At 31.6% G+C, this 25039-nt stretch overlaps 1 protein-coding gene across 2 annotated transcripts in view; it reads left to right on the top strand.

The window, feature by feature from the left end:
- LOC114326177 (zinc finger protein 345) overlaps positions 1–2272 on the top strand; it is a 174988-nt gene extending 172716 nt beyond the window's left edge. For both annotated transcript variants that reach the window (XM_028274441.2, XM_028274439.2), the window contains exon 16: positions 1836–2272. In XM_028274441.2, the coding sequence (XP_028130242.1) occupies positions 1836–2093 (258 nt within the window). In that variant the 3' untranslated portion in view covers positions 2094–2272. The remainder of the gene's footprint in view (positions 1–1835) is intronic.
- The last annotated feature ends 22767 nt before the right edge of the window (positions 2273–25039 follow it).

Below are 25039 nucleotides of genomic sequence, written 5' to 3'. Positions count from 1 at the left end.
ACTTTCATAACCACCAGTTACGAGTCATGTGAAATACTGAAGGTAGATGGCAGTTATGTCTAGCGGCTGATCCACTACGTTGTGCCGTGTAATTTGGGTTGCCTATATGAACTTGAATCGGCGAAATGGGCATATAAATAATACAGTTTTGCTGTATTAACTACTTTAAAAATTCACATTGTAAGGCATGAATGAATCAAATATGTAGTACCTTTTTTGTAGATGTATTTCAATGAAACTGAAAAATTATTACTATAAACTATAAAGAGTGATATATACCTATATTGTGGCTATATGCTTGACTAAAATAAAACAACGATTAGATATAAAAAAAAAATCACAAATTTTATTAAATTTGGGAAGCTTTTGGGTAATTTATTTCTTGAATCATCTACTCTTTTGCACATTTCATATTTTTAACTTGGCATCAGAGCTGATGGGCAGTATTTCAAAATTTAAATACTTTGTTCTAAGTATTTAAAACTTTGGACTTTAGAGTAAGAGTAAGTATTTAACTGCCAAGTATTTAAATACTCTATTATTATAAATAAGTACATAATTGGTATTTAAATGCTCTAAAGTCTAAAGTATTTAAATACCTAGAAATAAGTAGGTATTTAAATTTTGAAATACGGCCCATTAGCTCCGATTCTTCTTCTTCTTAAAGTTCCCTCTCCTATCGTAGGTTGGATATCATAATGGCTATGGTCACTTTGTTGGCTGCTGCTCTGAATAGTTGTAATGAACTACAGTTAAACCATTCTCTAAGGTTCCTCAGCCAGGAGATGCGTCTTCTTCCTATGCCTCTTCTTCCTTGGATCCTTCCTTGCATAATAATTCTCAGCAACTCATATTTTTCTCCTCTGGTAATGTGACCCAAATATTCCAGTTTTCTAGTTTTTATACTTTTCATAATTTCTAACTCCTTATTTAAACGTCGTAGCACTTCAACATTGGTAATCCTTTGAACCCACTGAATTTTCAATTAGCTCCGATACCAAGTTAAAAATATGAAATGTACAAAAAGGGTGAATGATTAAGAAAAAAATTTACCCAAGAACTTGGGTACATTTTTAGTATTTAAATACTTGGTATTTAAATACGTTTCAACATTGGTATTTGTATTTATGATACTTTCCGAAATATACTAAAATTTGTGATTTTTTATATCTCATTGTTTTATTTAAGTCAAGCATAGCCAGAGTTATAGGTATTACAGATCACTCTTTATAGTAATAACTTTTCAGTTTCATTTTTAAATACATCTACAAAAAAGTACTACATATTTGATTCATTCATCCCTAAATGAATGTGAATTTTTAAAGTGGTTAATACAGCAAAACTTTATTATTTATATGCCCATTTCGCCGATTTAAGTTCAACCTTTAACTATCATACATATAGGCAACCCAAATTATACGGCACAAAGTAGTGACTCAGGCGCTAGAATTAAGTGTAGATGGGCCGATGGGCGGATAACATACATGTTCATCAGAATCACGCACATGTTAAAACAATTTGTGCGGAGGGGTCACCGGCTACGCCACCGTGCGGTTTTATCTAGTGTTAACTTTTGTTTGATTATTTCATAATAGGGAAATGGTATTACACTGAAATTGGATCAATTCATTGCTGACAAATCAGGCATTCTAACGACATAATGTCTCGTTTTGAAATGCAATAAAATTTGGTGAATATATGAGAAAAAAACTTTGTGTTCCTTAAACATTTTGTGTATATTTGTGAGATATTCCTATCTTAACTATAATTTCCAAATTATTGATTATAACTTTCAGATTACATCTCTTTTAACACTTTTAATCAAACGTTTTTAGGTACGAATGGTAAAGGAAGGCATGGTAATCTCCAAAAACCGTAACAAGAAATCTGAATCCGAGAACGAATATCCTGCCGATTCTACGCCTCTTTTACAGCACATCAAGCAGGAAGATCCTAGTCCATTGCACGAACTGGCCGAAATTTCCATGCAACACGCCAACGCAAACGCCCAGAATCTCTTTAAGTGCGAAATGTGCAGTGAAGTATTCACTGATAGGGCTCAGTTACTAGTTCACGTGCCCATACATATTTGATAATTGTTCGCTGACATTCGAAATGTATTATTAAGAAACGGAAGATGAGTAGGTGGCTTTCAGTTTTTTACTAAAAGAAAATGATTTGTTTAAAGTGGCTATAAGTACAGAACCTGCATTTTTGTTTGTATATAATAGTTTTATTATTAAAATAGATTGATTAATATTTAAGTAATTTAGTTGAATTTTACTTTTTTTGTATCGAAGCAGTGAATTGCCGACATGGAAAATATTTAGTTCAATAGTTTTCGATGCCTTAAAGAATCATTTTGATACCAATTCATTCTAAAAGTTATTTTATTTTATGATTCTAATTAATTATTGGAATTTTTTTATATTACATTTTATTCAAAGAATTCTGCTTTTATATAATCAATTAGAATAATTTAACTCCACATATTTCCTTTGGTCTCATTTAACTATTTTTTTTATTTTTAAGAATGTATTTTTTTATTTCTTCTTGTCGTGCCGTGCCCAATTCGGGCCTAGGTCTTTCTTTTGCATACCTATTTTGTATCGTTAAGTGTATGAATACGTGACTTACGTTTAACGTTAATTCCGAACTACCACTAAGCTTGAAGAGTCGTCTTCCATGAAAAAAAAACTGGCACTTGGGGGAGTACCGACAGAAGTGAAAACTTCTTTAGCGACGGCTATCATGAAGTGTATGTCAAGCACTTTTTTCAAAAAAGTTATGAATACCAAAATTTTACTTGCGAAATAAGCAATTTCAATGTCGTAAATAATAATTTACAATCGTAAAATGTTATTACCTGTCGTAAAAAATAAAAATATTTCGTAAAACACGTGCTCCACGTGTTACTACTGATTGAAAGTGTACCTTTCGGATACACACTCTATCCCTCCTCCATCCATGATAACTTCGGTAGAACTTAGTCCAGAAAGCCACTGCGCATCCGCTAGGAAAAATATTCTAATTCGGATTTTTTGCACAATCTTACTCAAAAAGGACCCCTTTTAACAAATTTGCATGTTGCCAGGACCAAAAGTTGGTAAAAAATTTTTTAACCGCTTTTTTTTGTTTTTTTTTTTTTTTGTTTTGTTTTTTTTTTTGTTTTTTTCCTAAAATTATTTTTTGGCATGGAACAAAATTTTTTTAGGTTTTTTGGATCATTCCAAACAGAAAAGGTCTTTAATAACTTTTCTCTACAGTTGATAGTTTTTGACATATAAGCGATTAAAAATTGAAAAATTGCCAAATCGGTCATTTTTAACTTTCAAAAACTATGTGAAAAACTGAAAATTTGAATGTTGCCAAGGTAAGTAGATATTCTTTAAACATCGATTGATGAAATGCCAAAGAGTTTTTTGCAATACAATATTCAAAAGTCCTTTGTTTTTTAATTGCTAATCAAGCGTGCGCGACACTATTTTCCACCGTTGCATGTGTATTATACAGTTATGGTGCAAATGAAAGAAATAAATTAGTTATTTCGTAAACCGGCGACTTTAAGGAAGAATCCCGAAACAGGTCGATTTTTATTTTTAAGTTATGATATTGTGGCATATATGGTATACTAGTGACGTCATCCATCTGGGCGTGATGACGTAATCGATGATTTTTTAAATGAGAATAGAGGTCGTGTGCTAGCTCATTTGAAAGGTTCTTCAATTCTCTATTCAGTAATATAAACATTTACATAATTATTTATACAGGGTGTCCAATAATTTAATTTTTTGTCAATTTGTCAAATAATTTAATTTATTAAAAAGTTTTTGGACACCCTGTATAAGTAATTATGTAAATGTTTATATTACTGAATAGAGAATTGAAAAACCTTTCAAATGAGCTGTCACATGACCCCTATTCTCATTTAAAAAAATCATCGATTACGTCATCACGCCCAGATGGATGACGTCACTAGTAGTCTAGCATATATGCCACAATATCATAATTTAAATATAAAAATCGACCTGTTTCGGGATTTTTCTTTAAAGTCACCGGTTTACGAAATAACTAATTTATTTCTTTCATTTGCACCATACTGTATACACATGCAACGGTGGAAAATAGTGTCGCGCACGCCTGATTAGCAATTAAAAAACAAAGGAGTTTTTTGAATATTGCATTGCAAAAAACTCTTCGGCATTTCATCAATCGATGTTTAAAGAATATCTACTTACCTTGGCAACATTCAAATTTTCAGTTTTTCACATATTTTTTGAGGGTTAAACATGGCCGATTTGGCAATTTTTCAATTTTGAACACTTGTATGTCAAAAACTATCAACTTTAGAGAAAAGTCACTAAAGACCTTTTCTGTTTGGAATGATCCAAAAAACCTAAAAAAAATTTGTTGCATGCAAAAAAAAATAATTTTAGGAAAAAAACAAAAAAAAAACGTTTAAAAAATAATTATTGACCAGTTTTTGGTCCTGGCAACATGCAAATTTGTTAAAGGGGATACTTTTTGAGTAAGATTGTGCAAAAAATCCGAATTAGAATATTTTTCCTAGCGGATGCGCAGTGGCTTTCTGGACTAACTTATACGCAATTCAATATAAATACGTATATAAATTAATAATACCTCGCCGTAGCTATGACGATCCCGAGTTCAATGCTTTTGTCCCATCCAAAAGTGCACAATGTCGTTAAAGAAGTTTTCACTTCAAAAAATACAATAAGTAGGTACTAGCTGGCTGAAGTAGGTACTACCGGTTTACAATAGACTGCTTCCATGAAACTTGACGAGTTGTATAAGGCAAATTACTAATCGGGAGTTCTCTCTTAGTGGAATGGAACCCATATGATTCAGCACCAGCGGTAAATTTTTTAACCTAGCCTAACCAATGTCATCTAGATCTACCAACTAAAATATTGTATTTAAATATGCCTTGCAATGTTTTATATTTCAGTTTGGCCACTTCGTATGTTTCTTTACTGTATTATATCTGTACTGTTCGTACTGAGATTTGCCATGTTATTATTTTAGTCCATTGTATTTCAAATTTACCATAATTTTTGCAATTCATCTTTCTCGGAGACAAAAATGGCGTCACGTGTATAAGACAGTATTTGAATATAGTGTCATATAATTAACTTCTCCTACTTTTAGTTTAAGGTAAATATACCACATATTAACTATACGCTTGGGTATAGTTTTTTGTATTTGCTTGTAATTTATTGTAAAAAGAACTCAAATAAAAGTTTATTAAAGATAAAAAACATTTATTTTTACAATTTGAAAATACCTCTTCCTTTGAGAAACAAATTTTAGTATGTCCTTGTATAGAGGCAAGCGTATTTTGCACCTTCTTCGTGTGCTATGTAATTGGCCGTATGTTGGCGTTTGTTTGCACTCTTCAGATAATTTGTAGACTGGCGTTTTAGGCTCTTCAGGATGTTGTGGGTATGTATCTAATATTACATCAATTCCTTATGTTTCTTTATGTTACTGGTTATCGGTTGTCGGTTTTTAACACACTTCGTGCTGTTTCACATTATAAGAATTTTGAACGTGCGAGGGTTTTCTCGTGCGGTAGTTTTGATGCACCTATCCTTTTCACACAATAAGAATTGAGTCGCACGAAGATATTTTGCTGTGTTGTTTGGTATATTATTTTTATTTACACTTTGTGGCTGAGGTAAGTACATGATACGATGTCTGATATGTATCATTACGATGTATCATTACAAATGGGTATTTTTTATCCATAGTTTTGTCCTAATGTACTATAATGCGTATTTAATTAATTTGCAATTTCTATTTTGTCCGTTATTATTTCTTATGTTTTTAATTAAAAGTCTTAATTTGCTTTTATAATCGTTCTACTAAGTTATTTGTGGGATCTTGGATTAGCTCATCGAATTGGCTCATACAATCTATGTAATAAACTATTCTAAATGGGAAATAAGCCACAATTGAACTAAAAAAATGATTTTATTAACGTTTCGACATCCAATTTGGGCGTTGAAACGTTGATAATTTTTTTTAGTTAAATTATGGCTTATTTCCCATTTAGAATACTTTATTACAAAAATTCCACAAGGAAACCGCTTCAGAACAACATTACAATTTATGTTTTTCATGTACAGAATTTAAAAGACCTTCTGTCATCCATTCATTTTTAAATGTTGTTCCCCTCGTTTTAAATGTTGTTTTTAGATAATTTCACACAAGACGTGATCGCCGCCCTACTCCAGTCTTCACCGAGTCGTTTACCCTATAAAACTACATATAATTTCGTAGAATAAAAGGTATATATTATATGGAGCGAAATCAAATTATAACGTTGTGGTTACTTTATCGCCGAAGAAAGAGAAATAAGAGAAACCGAATTCATTGGGTCCATCCGATTAACGCAAATAGATACGATTTATATATTTTTATATTCACACATATTGATGGAACACCCTCTATACTCAACGTTAATTGCAACTATGTAAAATAAAGTTTATTATAATATACTTAGCAGTTTTAATTACTGTTGTTATCAGTAACATATAATTAAATTTGCTGTACTTATAAAATGTGTTTTTTTCTTTATCACCTAATTCGTCAAATTCACTGTTGAGTGCACGGTATGCATAATTTCAAGCATTTCTCGTAAAGTTTCTATCTTTATATATTTCTATTGTTCATGAATGTGTAAATGAAAGTAATGTACCAAACAACCAAAGAAACTACCTTCGTGCGACAGTATCATATTAAGTCCCCTATGCTACTGTGTGCGTAAAGACGGCACGGCTGCCGTCTGTTGTAAGCGAGGGACGGCATAAACACGGCAACTTCACGGAACGTTCCAACCACCGTCTAGTGAGAAAGGCTCCATATGATTACATGCGCCACCATTGGAATGTCGTGCGTTCTAACCCTCGCACGTTTAAATTGTTATAATGTGAAACAGCACTTCAAATGACAAATATTTGAGCGCATACAGCGTAGCTGCATAACAAATGGCACATAGCGAAGTGTGGTGCCGGCATTACGATTGTTGTTTTCTTCCTGGGAATCGGCTCCCTCATATCTTTCCTTTTAAGATTAGTTTGGTGGGAATATATGATTTGCTTTCTCTAAAGATATGGCCAAAGCATTTGCTGTTGTACAATATTCGGCCAATAATTCAGCCTCAATGTCTATTTAGCATCTGTTCCCACTTCGTCTATCCATCTCTTCTTACTGGCCGACGTCATACCATAGTTCCACTAAGCGTTCTGCTAGGTGCTCTGTCATTATCCATTCTTATAAGGTGACTTGTCCAGCAGGTCACTTCTTTCTATTTTTCCATAATTTAGTATAGAGGTATATGTATATATTTCCTTTGTAATATTGATATAATCGGTGGCGCCCATCAGCCAAAATCCCGACGGCCAAAACACCGACACGCCAGCATAAGTAAAAATTCCGACCACTACATTTTGAATATTTATTGTTTCCTTTTCAAATGCAATACCAAATCATATTATAGAGTATTGAAATTGAAAAATTATTACTTACTAATAAGTACAGGTACTAATTATTATGTATTTTAAAAGAAAAAATTATTTAAACACTTCATTTTATAATATAAAAGCTATACTTACTGAAATGGAAGGTTGTAAGTGACATGATAATATCTATATGAAATTAAATTTGAATTCAGGATTTGATTATACATATATTATTGGACTATTTATTGGCAAAAATAGTACATTGTTTACCGGGTAGGAAAAGCTTAACATTCCTGGACGACTGTGAAGATTGCTAAGTCGAGGCGCAAGCCGGATTTTACGCTCGTGCGTCGTCCGTAGCAACCGTACAACCATACAATACAAACACATTGAACATTCAAACTGAAAGATACAAAAGTTAATGTTATGACATTATAATGACAGATATAAAATAGTTACAATAAAGTTAATGATTTAAAAATAGTTTCATTTTATTAAGTGATTGTAGAAAAAATGTTGTATGTATTATAAGCGCAAAGTGACATTATTGCTTTCGAGTAATTACCGCTCTCCGCTACGCGTCGAGCGGTAACTCTTACTCTCGAGCAATAACGTATCACTTTTCGCTCTTAATACATAAATAACTAATGAGCTATTAATAGTGATAGGTAGGAATGTTTGTGTTGTATCATAGCCACCTTTACTTTATAAGACATGAAGAGAAAAAGGCAACGTCGTAATTGATGACGTCGGTAGTCTGACTTTCGGACTACCGCTTTCGAAACTACGATTTTAAATTACAAATTCAAGTAAAATTTATAGTATTTTTTGAGTCGAACAGGAAAATATATTATCTAGAAGCTTTTACAAAATCAAATTAAAAGTAATTCCTTGTAAGTAACGTTTATTATACAAAAAAAGAAACAATGACAAGAAAATGTGTAAAATACTTTATTTTAAATAAATAATATCTTATTTTAAATTATATGCAAAATATCTCTAGAAATAACTATAAAAACAATTGCTGACAATGTTTGATATGCATTGTTAGGGTTTAGAGTAGATAACATTCTCTTTTGTTATCGCCCTTATCGTTATTTTTCTTTTTATACTTTTTTGAAGATTCGTTACTTGATGGCTGCTATTTTTGTATAATTATTTAAAACAATATTACACATAATTTTTATAACAGCAGAATAAACTTTGAAGGCATTTTCCCTACATTCACACTAAAATTCAAAATTTAAGTGAAATCCTTCATGCTGTTGTAAACTTTTCATTACCAAAGATCATAATAACATCAAAGGGACAATAATTGTTTTGCAAAAATATTTTTTTAAGATTGGGATTGTTAATAATAAATTCAAATGTTAAACAAATGTGATAATAATAGTACATTGTTTACCGGGTAGGAAAAGCTTAACATTCCTGGACGACTGTGAAGATTGCTAAGTCGAGGCGCAAGCCGAGACTTAGCAACACAGAGTCCAGGAATGTGGCTTTTCCTACGAGGTAAACATACTATTTTTCCGCAAATCGTTTAAAATTCGACAGATATTGATTGATTTAAAAAAAACGCGATAATTTTATTCCCAAATAAATGGTGCTTTGAAATTCCTAATAAAATTACTTGGGTTACTATGGAAACGTATTGAGGTTGAATTGTCAAACTTGACGCTTATAAATTTAATTGCTGGTGTTCTCGAAAGTAAAATGATAAGTGATGATGAAATTTCCATTCCTGGGACTCCTCCAGAGCTGGTTGAGGCAGTGAATACTGCTTCATTAGAATTATTGCCAAAGAAATCAAGAGAAAAGTACGAAAATGCATACAGACGTTTTATGGATTATCGCATGAGTAAAAATACGAGTTCTTTCTCAGAAAATGTTGTAATGGCATACTTCCTAGACCTTTGTTTAAAGATGAAATCTTCAACATTATGGGCCAATTATTCAATGCTGAAGTCAACCCTTGCACTTAAACACAATGTAGATATATCTACATACTCAAAACTTCGTTCTTTATTGAAACGGCAAGCTCAAGGTTATAGGGCAAAGAAATCTAAGATTTTAACGAAGGAAGAAATTGAAAAATTTATCCAGGAAGCTCCAGATAAAGAAAATTTAATGATTAAGGTAATTTACTAGGTTTTAATAGCAATGTGTTTTCTATCATTTATGTAGAACACTAACAACTGTACGGAAATATCATTTCCTTCCAGTAAGGAAATGACATTTCCTTACAGTAAGGAAGTCCTGACTTTTTCTTCAAGAAATTTTGACAGGAATGTCAAAATTTCCTGGCGATTTGCGGAAAAAATAATTTAATTCATATACCCATGTTAGAAATTTTATTTAGAAAATTAGTTCATATTAAATGGTACATACTTTTGTTTGGTAACAAAAAATAAAAAACCGATGACCATAAACAAAAAACAAGAAATAAATAATGTAATTATATGTTAAAAAGAAACTTATCAAACCTAACATTCTGGCTTGTCGGGATTTTGGCCGTCGGGATTGTGGCTGTTGGGATTTTGGCTGTCGGGATTTTGGGGTAGACCCGATATAATATATACCTTTTTGCCAACCAACTGTTTTTTTAAGAACAATACCATAGAATATGGAAAAAAATAAGATATTAGAAGCCTTTTTGAATGGCAAATGCACCATGCACATAGACTTAGTACGAATAGGCAAGGCATCATGAGCAAAATAGTGAAACGCGAAGTACCTACTCGATCGGTGGTCTATCTATCTCTCTTTACCGTACGATCACGCGGGTATGACAGAAAGATATCTAGATCACTCAAAGTGAATATTGGCGATTCACCAGAGCGGTTCATACCTTACATAGTATATTTTTATTATGTATATGCGTATGCACGTCAAAAGTAAAGAAAGAAGAAAGCTTTCTTAAAGGATCCAACATAGCATTTAGCGGAGGATATTTACAAGAAGTGTCATGTTTCCATTTTTGGTAAAGAGTTGAGTTGTATTTCAGTTTTAGTGAATGGCTTATTTGATTTAAAATTCCTTCGTGTTTTTTTAACAAACCCAACGCAGCAATACTAATTGAAACTTTTTTTGTAATGTTACATTAAATACACCTTGTATGTTACAAGTTTTTGTGTAGATTTTTACTTAAAGCACAGCTTCTGAAAAAGATTTTCCGGTTGTGATCTATTTGATACCGAGATATTGAGTTTATTAATTATTGTTACTTGTTTAGTAAGCTTGAGATTCGTTTTATACATACTTGTACCTCTATAAATTATCAAGACTTCATTTTCTCGTTTTAGCGTAATAACAAATAGATTTAAAAAGGAACAAAATTATTTTTCCCTTAATTTTAGGGTTTCCCCGTTAATTTTCGCAGTTTCTAATAACCACGTAATGTACGGTATTACTAATTATGTGGTCGCATAGTTCATATCTTTGAGAACATCATTCAGTATTGGCTTGTTCACTGCTGGACATAGATCTCCCTCATAATTTTCCATCTGTTTCTATCGTGTACCTCTTGCATCCAATTCCTATGACAACATTTTAAATCATCAGTCCAACGTGTTGGTGGACGACCTCTGCTTCGGTAGCCATCATCTCTTGGTCCAGTATCTGCTTTGTCCATCTGTTATCTGTCATTCGAGCCAAGTGGCTTGCATAGAAGCAGAATTAGTTGATAAGATTTTATAATCTATGAATATTTATTGTCGTTTGTAATTTTATAATAACCATTTAGACACGAGAAATATAATTCACTGACCTGTAAATATGTAAACCATCACCACAAACTATTGTATATTTTCAAGTTGTTTATAAACATGTTACTTTTAAATGTAAATTTATAGGACCAGTACTAAGTAATGTTGTACATATATTTTAAAATTATTTATCAAAAATATAAAGTGCAGTTTCAGTACTTCCGGTATAAAAAGATCTGTATATTTTTTATATAAATAATTTACAAATGTAAATCGCACATCGTAATCTAAAAACATTCAAATAAAACGTAATTATTTTAACCTAGAGAGAACAATTAGGTTTTTGTAACCATTTTTGAGTTTAAAAACAATACAGACATTAAATATTACACGCTAACAGTGATTTTAAAAATAAAGATCGGCAAAATACGATTTGACTTGTTTAAACTTATGACCTAGACCTGATCATACAGTATCATACCACAACATCAACAAAATTTATAGATATAAGTCGAAAAACTAATTTCCTTCATTTTAATAAATCGAAACAGAAAAACTTTTGTATTCTTTTTGTTTCATTCTTTCTGATCTTTCCATTGTGATGGCACCTATTTTCTCAAACCTTTTTAATACCTGTCTCCCTAATCATGTCATCTGGAATGCCTATCGCTTAGTATCATGGATCTCCTTTCGATATACCATAACATTCGAACTGCGCCGCTTAATTTTTATCAATATATTGTCACTTATCGATCTATCCATTTTACCTTTCCCTATCAATTTTTGGATACAGGCTACCCGTTCTAAAAGGGGTTTGTCGGCCATAATCTTTCACACAAGATTTCCCTTAATAGTAAAGGAGACTTGGATGCTAGATTTGCAGTTACTAAAGCGTCATGGGGACCTATTGGGTAGAGAAGATTAGGTCCTACAATCAAAAAGAGTTAAGTTTTTAATTTTAGTGCGGATTTTCCATTTTTGCATTTAATTTTCCATTTCCAAAAATCGTTTTTTCCGATTATAGCGCCATCTATCCATAATTTGAAAAATATCTCAAATAAAAGTTACTTATTTTTACGTAAGGAATCCAAGGAAATCTGCAATAAAAAATGAGAATTCCTCTTTAAGATTTTAAAGTAACCTTCCCACCCCATTTCCGTCGAGGTACGTGTTTGGTGCCCTTCGATAGATTTTTAAAAAATATTGAACACATATTTTTCAGTTTTTAGATCTGATGTTCATTTCGCGAAATAGTCGCTTTTTTGTGAAACTTTGTGACTCTCCCATTTCCTTACGCCCCGCTCAAATCGTCAAGTTTTTTAAATACATATACACTTTTCTTCATGTACCTAACTTAGCTTGTCTTAATCTGACGTTTTCGAGTTTTTTAAGGATATATTTTTTACGGACTGTCCCCAACGAACGCCCCTGTATTAAGAGTCCATAATAAATGCTAGAGGTACATTTACACGATACGAGGTTTCTCCCCATGTGATTTTCTGACGCGCTCGAGTAACGCGCAAAATGCCCTCTTGGACTCCCCTACCATATAACTCCACTGAGTTAATATGTAGTAAGGTTGTGCCGTTCATATTCGGTCATATTTGGCCAGATCTTTATTTGCTATCTAGCTATGTGCAAAATTTTTTGTCTCTACCACTATTCATACTGTGATTAATTCATTCGTGATTGAGGAAATAAATGCCTGCTTGTAGGGGAGTGCAATTAGAACGAAAAGATACAATGTTTCGGAAAAAATCAAACAAGGTTATATTTTTCTAAAACTCTTTTTGTTAGTTTATAAATATGTTAAAGTAAAAAGTTCTACTCACAAATTTCGCCGCTAATTGTTTATTAATTGTTTAAACAATAACAATTGTTTTGTATAAATAATGTTAAGAATATGGGTGAATTCAACATTTTATTTTGATAAAAAATGTTTTTATTTTAGTTTTGATTATGCTGAACCCGAATCTGACATTACAATTTGCAAATTCAAAATGCCGGATTCAAAATGGCGGATTTTTTCCTAAAAATCCTTAAAAAGTAGTTGTAAAACCCGATTTCTTTTTTATAAAACGTGTTTGTTTACATATATGTGGATATTTTTGAGAGGTTGCTGAACCTGAATTAAATTTTGATAATTTAAATTATAAAATGGCAGATCCAAAATGGCGGATAACTTAAAAAATAGTTGTAAAATCATAATTTCTTTACAAAATGTATTTATTTCTACATATATTTGTTTTTGAGAGCTTTGATAAACCTAACTTAAATGTTAACATTATAAACTATAAAATGGCGGATCCAAAATGCGGATTTTCTAAAAAGAACATTTTTCTAAAACATTTATTGTCTTTATTTTTAACAGGTTGTTGAATCTGAATTAAAGATTAAAAATTTAAATTTCAAAATGGCGGATCCAAAATGGCGGATATTTAAATGAAAAACAAGTAGAATCCAATCAAACAAATATGGAATTTCATTCTTAAAAAAAAGATAAACAAATAATTTTCACAATAATATTAAAAATTTAAATGTATTAGAAAGAATATTTAAAAAAAAAACAAATTTTCGATTGGAAGGATATAATTACATATTGGAACATAGTTTTTAATTCCAAACAACTTTTCTTCATAAAAAATTTCGATATTGTGAAATATAAAGGTACTTTACTCTTGAGTGAAATTCATATTTTTTGACATACCTCGTACAAAATTAACAAAATTTGATATTTGATGGTTGTATCTTATGTTATATACGATGCAGAGTATTTTATAAAGAATGACTTTTTTTCGTAACACTGATATTAAAAAAGTTATCAATAGGTCCCAAGTTACGCAGACATACTGTATAAGAGCTAAAAAAAAAATTTTTTTGTTGTACATTTATTATTGTTAAAGCTTATTATTAAATGTATTTTAGGTAAGTTTTACAGAAAAAGTTTTGATCACTCTGTATATACATTTTTTCAGCTGGTAATTTTCGGTTTTTGTATTAAAATTTTTGTTATCTTTCTTAGTTTTCTCAAAAAGAAATTATTTATTTCATTTTTAAACTAAAATAATTCAGTGTTTTTTAAAGATTACATCCCAAGCTTTAAAAAAATAGCAAACAAATTGTATTAGATTTGTTCAAATTTGAGTAATACCGTCTTAAAGTGGTGGGAATTCTGTAAAACTACTAAGTTTTCAAAAATTACATTTTTTGAGACATCGTATAATTTGAATTAAATTTTTGAGAATTTTTTTGAATGAAACGTCGTTTAGTAAGATGATTGAGAGGTAAGTTGTGCAAATTTGAGAGTTTTATAAGTAAAATTGACGGTCTTGACGGTCCAGTTAGCTGGGGCTCAGTCGATCGACAAGTTTAGTGGATTTGCGATTTGCGATCGCTGGTTCGAGCCTCAGCTAGGTCATGAAATTTATAAAAGGCCAACGCCGTAGTATAAAACTCAATAGAGTCTACGGCTTGGTCTGGAATAAACTGGCGTCTGATCGGCCTATGGAGGAGCGGTACGGGAAGGGATAAGGGCTTCCGGCTTGGTGATACTCCTCCATAGATCCCTACCGAAGGGCGTTGACGCCTAAGAACGGTGTATACATATATAAGTAAAATTGTATTAGTTACACATGTTTTAAATCATTTTTAAACAAAATTCATGTAAGGCTCACTTTCCGCCCACACCGTACTTATGTCCATACATTTTATTTCTTTTTATTACAACCATAAGATAGCTTATTTCATCTTATTTAATGTCCAATTTTTAAAATTTCTTTTGATCCATTAGGTAAAGAATTACATTAAAAAAACTCAACCGTGCACTTCTTACAACGCTAGTTTACAGTGCGCCAATGTGTGTGAGAAGGGTGACTTTAGCGTTATAAATAAAAAATTACAGAAGCTAGAGATTTAATTTTAGAAAAATCTTTATATAAGATTTTTTTTGTAAAATTTTCTGAATTTTTCAATGGTCAAGTCAGTTTTTTTCTAAAAATTATATTTTCGGAGTTATTTAAAAAACATCTAACTTCGCTGTTCATTTGTTTAATAAAAAATGAAGCACCCACTTCTCGAGTAGAACTTTTTGATATGTTGTTTATTAAACATTTCTTAATGAAATTACAAAAAGTTTTATCTTGTTTGATTTTTTCCGAAGTGATAATCTAAATGCACTCCCCTATTGGCATTTACTGTGAAGCAACTTTTAGGTATTATATATTATATTATGTTAGCGTTCCCTTACATTCCAACTCATAACTACTAATACCATATTTATTATAAACCAATTATTGATGCCTCAAAACAATTCGAATCTGTATGTTTTGAAATAACAACTCAAAAATAAAGCATCACTTTATATTTACTTGCTAGAATGTTGCGATTATCAGTTGTAATTTAGTCGTCAAATAGTAATGGTTTTTCTCTATTTATTGAAGCTATTTTTCTGTAATGACATAATATGTATTATATATTTTATAAAAAGGTGCCACTAATGTTATTATTAACGATAATAGCATGGATAACTCTAATTGATACATGCATCATTCAGACTATCATCTTTTACACAATTTCTACAAACCTTAATTTTGATGATAAAAATTAATTGATAATTCTTAGAATATGGTCCATTATTGCTACGAAAATAAAATAGATAATTCATATAGTATATAATCAATTCACTGAACTTTGGGATATTTTGAGAAAGTCGTTGTCGTAAACATACAACAAAAACTTTCTGGCGTGCAGAATTCTTGAATTTAAGAATAAGCATGAATAATGGAAGTAAATATTCATTATACAGGAGACCATAAAAATATTGTATTTTGTATTATTCTTTTGTATCACTTCAGCATTCGGCATTCTCTTGTAGTGTGTTGAATCACCACTATGATATATTTATATTTTCATCAAAATTAACATTACTGGCAAATTATTTTCGTTGATATTTACACAGCGCGTCAGAGAAAACGGGCACTCCAAAAAATGGGTCATGTTTGATGTCTCGTATCTCCAAAACCTGTTGTCCGATTTAAGTGATTATATTAATATGTTATAGCCATATTCTTTAGCAATATCGCTGTAATAATATTGTTGCTAAACAGGTAAATTTTCATTATATACCGGGTATACGAATCAAACTGTGTTTTTTTTTCAAAAAAATTGCAACACCCTGTGGAATATTCTAGAATTTACAAAATACTGAAATTAAAATACAACTATAGCTTCAGGTTTTCTTAACATTTTGTTTTTTTATTCATTCGCTTATGTGGGATAATACAAAATATAGGTAATTTAACAACTAGCCATGTTTTTCATCAGTACAGGGTGTTTCTAAATAATTTCGACAAACTTTAAGGGGTAACTCTGCATGAAAAAATAATGACCGTTTGCTTTATAAACATATTATGTCCGCAAATGCTTCGTTTCCGAGATATGGGATGTTGAACTTTTTCTTACAACCTGACGATTTATTTATTGCGCATTTTTTGACATGCAATTAACAATTTTATATTCACCATTGGCGCGCATACAGGTAATATGACCGATCATATTACCCGTATGCACGCCAATGGTGAAAATGAAATTCTTAGTTGTATGTCAAAAAATGTGCAATAACTACGTCTTAAAACCCAACAAATTTCATTTGCATATCTCAACCGGTTTTAAAGCAATAAATAAATCGCCAGTTTGTAAGAGAAAATTCAACATCCCGTATCTCGGAAATGAAGCATTTGCGGACATACGATACGATTATAAAGCAAACTCATTATTTTTTAATGCAGAATTACCCCCTTAAAGTTTGTTGCATTTATTTAGAAACACCCTGTACTGATAAAGAACATGGCTAGTTGTTAAAATACCTAACTTTTATATTATCCAACATAAGCGAATGAATCAAAAAACATAATGTTAAGAAAACTTGAGGCTATAGTTGGGTTTTAATTTCAGTATTTTATATATGCTAGAATATTCCACAGGGTGTTGCGAACTTAGAGAAAAAGACACAGTTTGATTCGTACACACGGTATGCAATGAAAATTTACCTGTTTAGCAAAAATATTATTACAGCGATATTGTTAAAGAATAAAGCTATAACATACTAAAAAAATACTTAAATCGGACAACAGGTTTAGGAGATACGAGACATCAAAAATGACCCATTTTTGGGGTGCCCGTTTTCTCTGACGAGCAGTGTATTTAATTTTTTTGGTGGTCCTCATCATCATGATCACTGCTGCTACATTCCTCGAATAGAGCAGTGCCTACTTCCCCCGGAGTGTGAAAAATTCATCTGGGAGGATTGTTCAGTTGTGACCTTTGCTAGATCCATTGTCGCGGTTCTCTTTTTCTGAAAGGTATAGTCGTTCCCCCTTTTTTGACAACGTGTTTATAGTTTGTATATTTCATACTTGTGTACATATTTGTATATGTCGTAGTTAACAAAAACTCTAGAGCAGATATAAAGAGGTACAAAATAACATAACAAAGTTACATGAAACATCCTTAAAACTTTATACTTTGGACACCTATTAAGAAATCAGAAATATTTCCTGCCGCAACTCGAAATAATTGGCAAAATTCAAGTCAAATCAGCAGAGAATAGAGAAAACTTTTCCAAGGTAATCACCAACATTTATTAATTATTGAATAGGGCATAGGGCACCATAAGAAGAGCAAAGGAAACAATTAAAAAATAAGATAATAACATAAAAGTCCTAAAGACTTTTTAATGCAATAAATAACACCGGAGTGATTCCCATAGATTGGCTCAAATCCATCTTTGTCGCAATACCTAAGAACACAATGCGAGAAAATGCTCAGAATTTCGATTAATTAGCCTAATGAGCCACACTCTTAAGAATTTCCTAAGAATACTTCACAGCAGAATTAGACGCAAATGAGAAGAAGATCTCGAAGATACCCAGGTTGGTTTTGGAAATGCTGTGGGAACCAGGGAAGCCCTTTTTGCACTAAACATCCTATTACAAAAATGCCGTGACGAAAGAAAATATATATTTGCATGTTTCGTGGACTCCGAAAAGGAATTCGATAAAGTTCAACGGTAAAGTAAAGCATGTAAAATTAATACAGATTCTAAAAAATATAGGAATAGATGACAAGGATATTCTTATCTTTAAAAATTTGTAGTGAAAAATTGGAGATAACTACACCGATGAAATCTCCATACAACAAGGAGTCGTACTAGGTTGCATTTTGTCGCCAACATTGTTCAATGTTTACTCGGACCAGTTATTTAAAAAGGCACTTGAGTGACAGCCATATGGAATAAAAATCAACGAGGAACTATTTATTATAATTAGATACGCAGACGATACAGTAATTATATCAGGTAATATTGAAGGTCTTCAAATTCCGCTTGTTCATATTCACGATGAAAGGAAATGGGCATTAAAATAAACTCGAACAAAATTTTTAGTTTTTAGTCGTGACCCATCTCCAGAAACAGAGCTTCAATTAAATGGAGTCCAAGTTGAGAAAGTTCACAAAATGACATATTTGGGAACTGTGATAACGGTTAGTGCTATGGTTGGTCTGTACTTTTGTATGGTACAGAAGTGTGGACGCTAAAATTATCGATCATGAACAGAATTGAAGCATTGGAAATGTGGATTTATAGACGGGTTCTGAAGATACCTTGGACACAGTGGCGTAGTTAGTCCCACAGGGACCCCATATCAAAGTTTGTCACTGGACCCTTTTCCATGACTGATATGGGATAGTGAAAAAGTGTTCAACAAAAGAAGCGAAAATACTTGTCATCATCATTCTCTTTGCCTTATCCCTATGCGGGGTCGGCTTCCCTAATTGCATTTCTCCACACAATTCTGTCTTGGGTCATATCAATGTTAATCCCCTTTACCAACATGTCCTGCCTTATCGCCTCCCCCCAGGTCTTCTTTGGTCTTCCTCTCCTACTCCTTCCAGGAATCTGCACTTCAGCTATTCTTCGTATTGGAGTTATTCTTCGTATTGGAGCTATTCTTCGTATTGGGAGCGAAAACACTTGTATCGAATAGAATAGAATAGCAATATGCTTTATTGTCACTGAAAATTTTACAATTTTATGGGCAAAGCTTACAAAGAGTCGAAAAAAAAAAACAATAACAAACACAGTTTACTGAAATTACATAAATCGTCAATATTATTACAAAATAAAAGATAATAAAATAAAACAAAACAATCTATTGCAAAATTTAAACAAATTGCAAATTACATAGTACAACCTTGATAACTAATAAGTTCTGCGTATAACACCCAAATATAGATAATAATAATAAACATAATAAACTCTAATAGATTAAAGTTGACAAATAGATTTGAATTGTTGAGACTCATTGTTTGAAAACAGATTCAGTTTTTTCAAGCCAAGGGTGAATGGACATTGAAAATGAGCTTAAACAAAGAAGCTCTGTTCTTACGGTATAATGACGAGCGACCGGCAAATATATATAGGTACATAAATACAATTTATAGATAAAGAACAGATTACAAGAAATTATCCCCAAACAATACACACTGTTTCAAATATTTAAAGGTAAAGCGATTACAAAAATTGCAATTTAGCATTATACATTATACAATGTCTTACACACATCCAACGGTGAATAAATAATGAAAGATAGCTTGAAAACAAAAAAAGCTCGGTTGTTATGGAATAGCGGCGCGCGGAAAAGAATAGAAAATAGATAAATATAATTTATATACCTATAGATCAAGAATCCATGACACAAAAATGTCGATATCCAAACAATATACACTGTTTCAAAGCGTTTTTATAGTGAAATAATTGTATCCTAGAATATATTGTTAATTTTTTTTAAATGGTTTTTTTTTTCGACATTCCGCACTGGGGCCCCGTATAATTGATACGGCGGTAGTTACGCCTCTGCTTGGACAGTAAGAAAAACTAATGAAGGGGTACTAAGGAGGGTCAACAGAGATAGAGAACTGCTGAATACTGTTAAACACCGGAAAATGTCATCTGGGAAGTATAGTGAGGAGAAATCGATATACAATATTACAACTGATCCTTAAGAGGAAACAGTAGCGATCAACAGGTAGCGAAAACGCGTTCCAAGATTGCGGCTGTAATTTTGAATATTTTTTCGAGATATTTGGCACACGTATTCGTAATATAATAAAGAATGGCGGTACAGAGCCCAATTTGAAAAATATAATAATATGTGGAAATTACTCTGTAATTAAGTATAATATTAAAAAAACGAGCCTGTACCGCCATTAAGAAGAACAAAAAATACACTTTCTTCAAATAAACTTTTTAATCCGATGCCTAGATTTTGTGTCAGTTTGGAACTACTAATGAAATAATAAATTTTAGTAGTTCCAAAATGACACAAAATCTAGGCCTCGGATAAAAAAGTTTATTTGAAGAAAGTGTATTTTTTTGTTCTTCTTAATGGCGGTACAGGCTCGTTTTTTTAATATTGTATTTAATTACAGAGTAATTTTCACATATTAATATATTTTTCAAATTGGGCTCTGTACCGCCATTCTTTATTATATTACGAATATGTGTGCCAAATATCTCGAAAAAATATTCAAAATTACAGCCGCAATCTTGGAACGCGTTTTGGCTACCTGTTGATCGCTACTGTATCACCTTAAAGGCAAAATAGAGGGCCGTAGAGGTGTAGGAAGAAAACAGGTTTTTTGGTTAAAAAAACATTCGTGAATAAACTCAGATATCAAATGCAGGATGATTATTCCATATTGCAGAAGATCGAGAAGCCTTCGCAATGGTAATCGGCGTGATCGCTAACGTCGGATAAATCGGCACGTAAAGAAGAGAAAACATAAGAAAGAACTACGAGGTCGGATTTAACGGAAGTAACTAAGAAAGCAATCCAATAACAAAACTAATTATCGACCAGGACAGAAAGATCCTGAAATTATCCATGATAGAAATTTTTTACCAAACTATGGTGGCCAGGTGACTCAGCAGGCAATTAAGCGAATAATGCTCAACATGACGATATAAGTTCACATACCTAATACAGAAATAAGACGAAGATCAAACGTAACATTTAATTCAAGAAATGGCCGTGCTAAAATGGAACTAGAGTCGTCACCAAATGATCTTTAAGACCCGTTTGCCATTATGCTAATTTCAGTACTAAAAATATTGGTTAGTCGATTTAGTATCAAAAATATGGGTTTGTGTTTGCAACTTATCTTCATTCGAATTAGCTTAGAGGCATGCGCTGTACCAATTTTGTATTGATAAACTAATCTTTTGATTAGAGTAAACAAAACGAAAGAGGTAAATAATGATGTTGAAAAAGAAGCTAAAAGTATGTGTACATTTGCTTTATGTAGCTCGATTAAACTTTCTATTTGATTATGACTCCACATATTTAAAAACAGAATATAAACATAAGTAACATAACCTCACGTTTAGTTAACATTCTATCATTTTTAGTACAAGAAATTAGAACATGTTCCAATTTTAGTACTGAATCGGCGCGCGCAACTAATTTGTAGGTACAATATTTTTAGTACTAATTTCAGTACTAAATTTGGCATAGTGGCAAGCGGAGCTTAGGATCCTGTGTTCAAAACATATAAAAGGTCTTCAGTTGCTTTGGAGATGGTCCATAATACTTTTAGTATTAATCTGTTATTATCCAAAGTAGCACTGTTTGACACAGTTGTCTTCCCTTTGGCTTATTTTCTGAGAGTTTTCATTGGACACAAGGAAGCCTAACTAACCGTAACTCCGTTAATTTGTCTACTACCTCAAATTTAAAATTTGACTGGATCTGCAAAATATTTTTTTTACTCCCATACAAGCTGTATCAAAGAAACGCCCCCATCTTTCGTAAGAATCCTGTTTCAATTCATCACCTAAATCAATAATATTGTGTTATTAATGTTGACAATTTTTGTAATATCTTGAGGATCAATTGCTTCAACATTTCACAGTACAAATTTGGAAACTTTGGAATGGGTTTTAACTTAAAACCCATTCCAAAAGTAGCTCCCACTCCAATTCATCCACTAATTTAACTCCCGAGAAATATATTATTAAGTATATTCTTATTCTTTTATAAACGGTAAAAACGTATTATATAAAAGTTAGTACTCCATGCCATTCAAATTAAATATTATCAATTTATTTTTATTACATTTATATATTATTAATATTTATTTATTGTTAACTTATTGTATGCCACCTCTATCAGACGCTTTTCTATCAGTCCCATAGTATGATATGTATATTTATAACGTTATATATGACCTACATATTTTATATATTTTAGTTTTAGAGAACTGTTAGAGAGCGTTTTGTTTATTGGTAATTATTTTATTAATACACTGTTCAAAGTAATCCAAAGGACACTTTTATATAAAGACGTAAATAAAAGTTTTTAATATATTTTTAATATTCAGTTCAGGTTATGATGATCATAAAGATTAATTTTTTGTTCAAAAACATTCAATTTTACAAACAGTCAAAATTGGCAATATCAATTTTGAATGTTAGATCGTTGTTTTTTGGAGGTATACAGTAGAACCCCGCAAATCCGAACCCCGCAAATCCGAACTTTCGGCAAATCCGAACCAACGGAAAGTGAAAAAAATTTTTAAAAATTCAAAATAGAAATTTAAAAACATGTTTATTATGCGAGAAAATAATTACGTAAGATGCTCTACAGTATTAAACACTGCAACACTAATGGGTGAATAAAAGCGTCCAGTTAGACTAAACACAATCAATAAAGGAATGTGCATAATACACATTTCCCATGGTATACTTAGTATACTATGAACGAAAACATTGAAAAAGATAAGAAACATGAAAAACATAGTGTAATCAATATCCAGATTACAAATTAAATGAATCATTTACATGGCCCGATTCCCATGTCCCGTGACGAAACAAAACTACTGGCGTTAGTGATTTAATATTTCAGTGATCTAAATATTTTTCAGCTTTAGAATATTGGAGGCATAAACGTGCGGATAAAGTTTCATAAAGGGATCGGTGGCAGTCCAAATCTTTTAAAAATCATCTTCGTTAGCTTCTTAGGCTAACTTTCGGATAATCCGAACTTTTCGGAATCCGAACAGGCTGTCCCCCCCAATTAGTTCGGATTTGCGGGGTTCTACTGTATATTTGGGTCATTCCATTTCAAATCACTCAATTTTTGAGCAAAAAAAATTTTGGACCTCCGATTTGTCTGAAAATTGGTATATAGCTTCTGCGGGACGTAAAAATAAGATATTTAAGGTCAAAAAATCTTCTTCTTTTTTTCTCAAAATGTTATTTTATGCGATTTTACAGTGATTTGGTGTTTATTTATACAAATTTGCATTTTCTATCGTAAAGTATCAATGGAAAACATAATATTTTAATAGAAGGGACTCAAAAATGTCATTATATGGCATTATAACAAGTTACTTTGATTCAAAACAAGCTTTTGATCAAATTTTATAGTGTAGAAAACATTAAAATACCGTTTTTTACATTTTTCTCCATTCCCAAAATACATCATAATCGATTTGGCTGAAAATTTGCCCACAGATAGACAAAACATAGGACTTTAAGTGGTGAGAAGGATTTGAATTATATTACAATACCAAAAAAGTTACATGCAATATTATAGTCAAAAATATAGGCGTCTACTGTAAGTACAATTAACTCGAAAATATCGACCTCACGACAAAAATTGTTAAAAAGAAATTGTAATAATTGTAAATACGATTTATTTGGAACAATTTTGTCGAAAAGTTAAAAATGGCGGAGATATTGAGCAAAACAGGTTCTCCTTTAAAATCAAGATGGCGGCTAACGTAACGGAGGAATTCATTCGTGATTTTAAATTTAGACTACTATTGACTCCCCTAAAGATCAGAAAAATAAAATTTTGGGCAGCTCGGCATTCAAGGTCAAAGGCTATCCCGACTGGACTAATATTTTGAGTCTGATATTACTGCATGTAACTTTTTTGGTATTGTAATATAATTCAAATCCTTCTAACCACTTAAAGTCCTATCTTTTGGCTATCTGTGGGAAATTTTCAGCCAAATCGATGATGATGTATTTTGGGAATGGAGGAAAATGTAAAAAACCTTTGTTTTTTACATTTTTTTTATAGTAAATACATTTAGTTTACAAAAAATAGTACAAGCAATATATTATTCTACACACTTTACCAGGACGAGAGCAAATATATACTTTTTACCAGGACTTTACCAGGACGGTTTTTATATCACTTCCGATTAAAAAGTTACCAACACTGTGCAACCTGAACTGCAACATTATAGTCCCAGAAATAGAACATGTAATATACAATATGGTGTAAATGAAAGGAATGAATTCATTATTCTGTAAACCGGCGACTTTTAGGAAAAATCCCGAAACAGGTTGATTTTTATTTTTAAATTATGAGATTTTGGCATATTATATAGCATACGAGTGACGTCATCCATATGGACGTGATGACGTAATTGATGACTTTGTAAATGACAATAGGGGTCGTGTGCTAGCTCATTTGAAAGTTTATTCAATTCTCTATTGAGTAATATAAACATTAATATAATTATTTATACAGGGTGTCCAAAATTGTAAATTAAATTAATTGATAAAAAAAGAAGAATGTATGTAATGTATTTAATTCAAAATACATTTTACTGTTGCCAGAAACCAGAAAAAAAATATTTATTTCGCAAATAAACATTGCTTTCTCCTTAAGTTCAATGTTCAAGCCAGCTCCTTCCAGCCACCCGCCTTTTGGAAGTTTGAACAATAGTTTAATTTTTGATTTTGATTGTTAATTCTGATTTCTGACAGCAGTAAAATGC

The sequence above is a fragment of the Diabrotica virgifera genome, chromosome 7 (genome assembly GCF_917563875.1).
Source record: "Diabrotica virgifera virgifera chromosome 7, PGI_DIABVI_V3a".
NCBI classification, from domain to species: Eukaryota; Metazoa; Arthropoda; class Insecta; order Coleoptera; family Chrysomelidae; genus Diabrotica; species Diabrotica virgifera.
The sequence above is the reverse complement of the archived record's forward strand: the minus strand, read 5'-3'. Positions and strand labels throughout refer to the sequence as shown.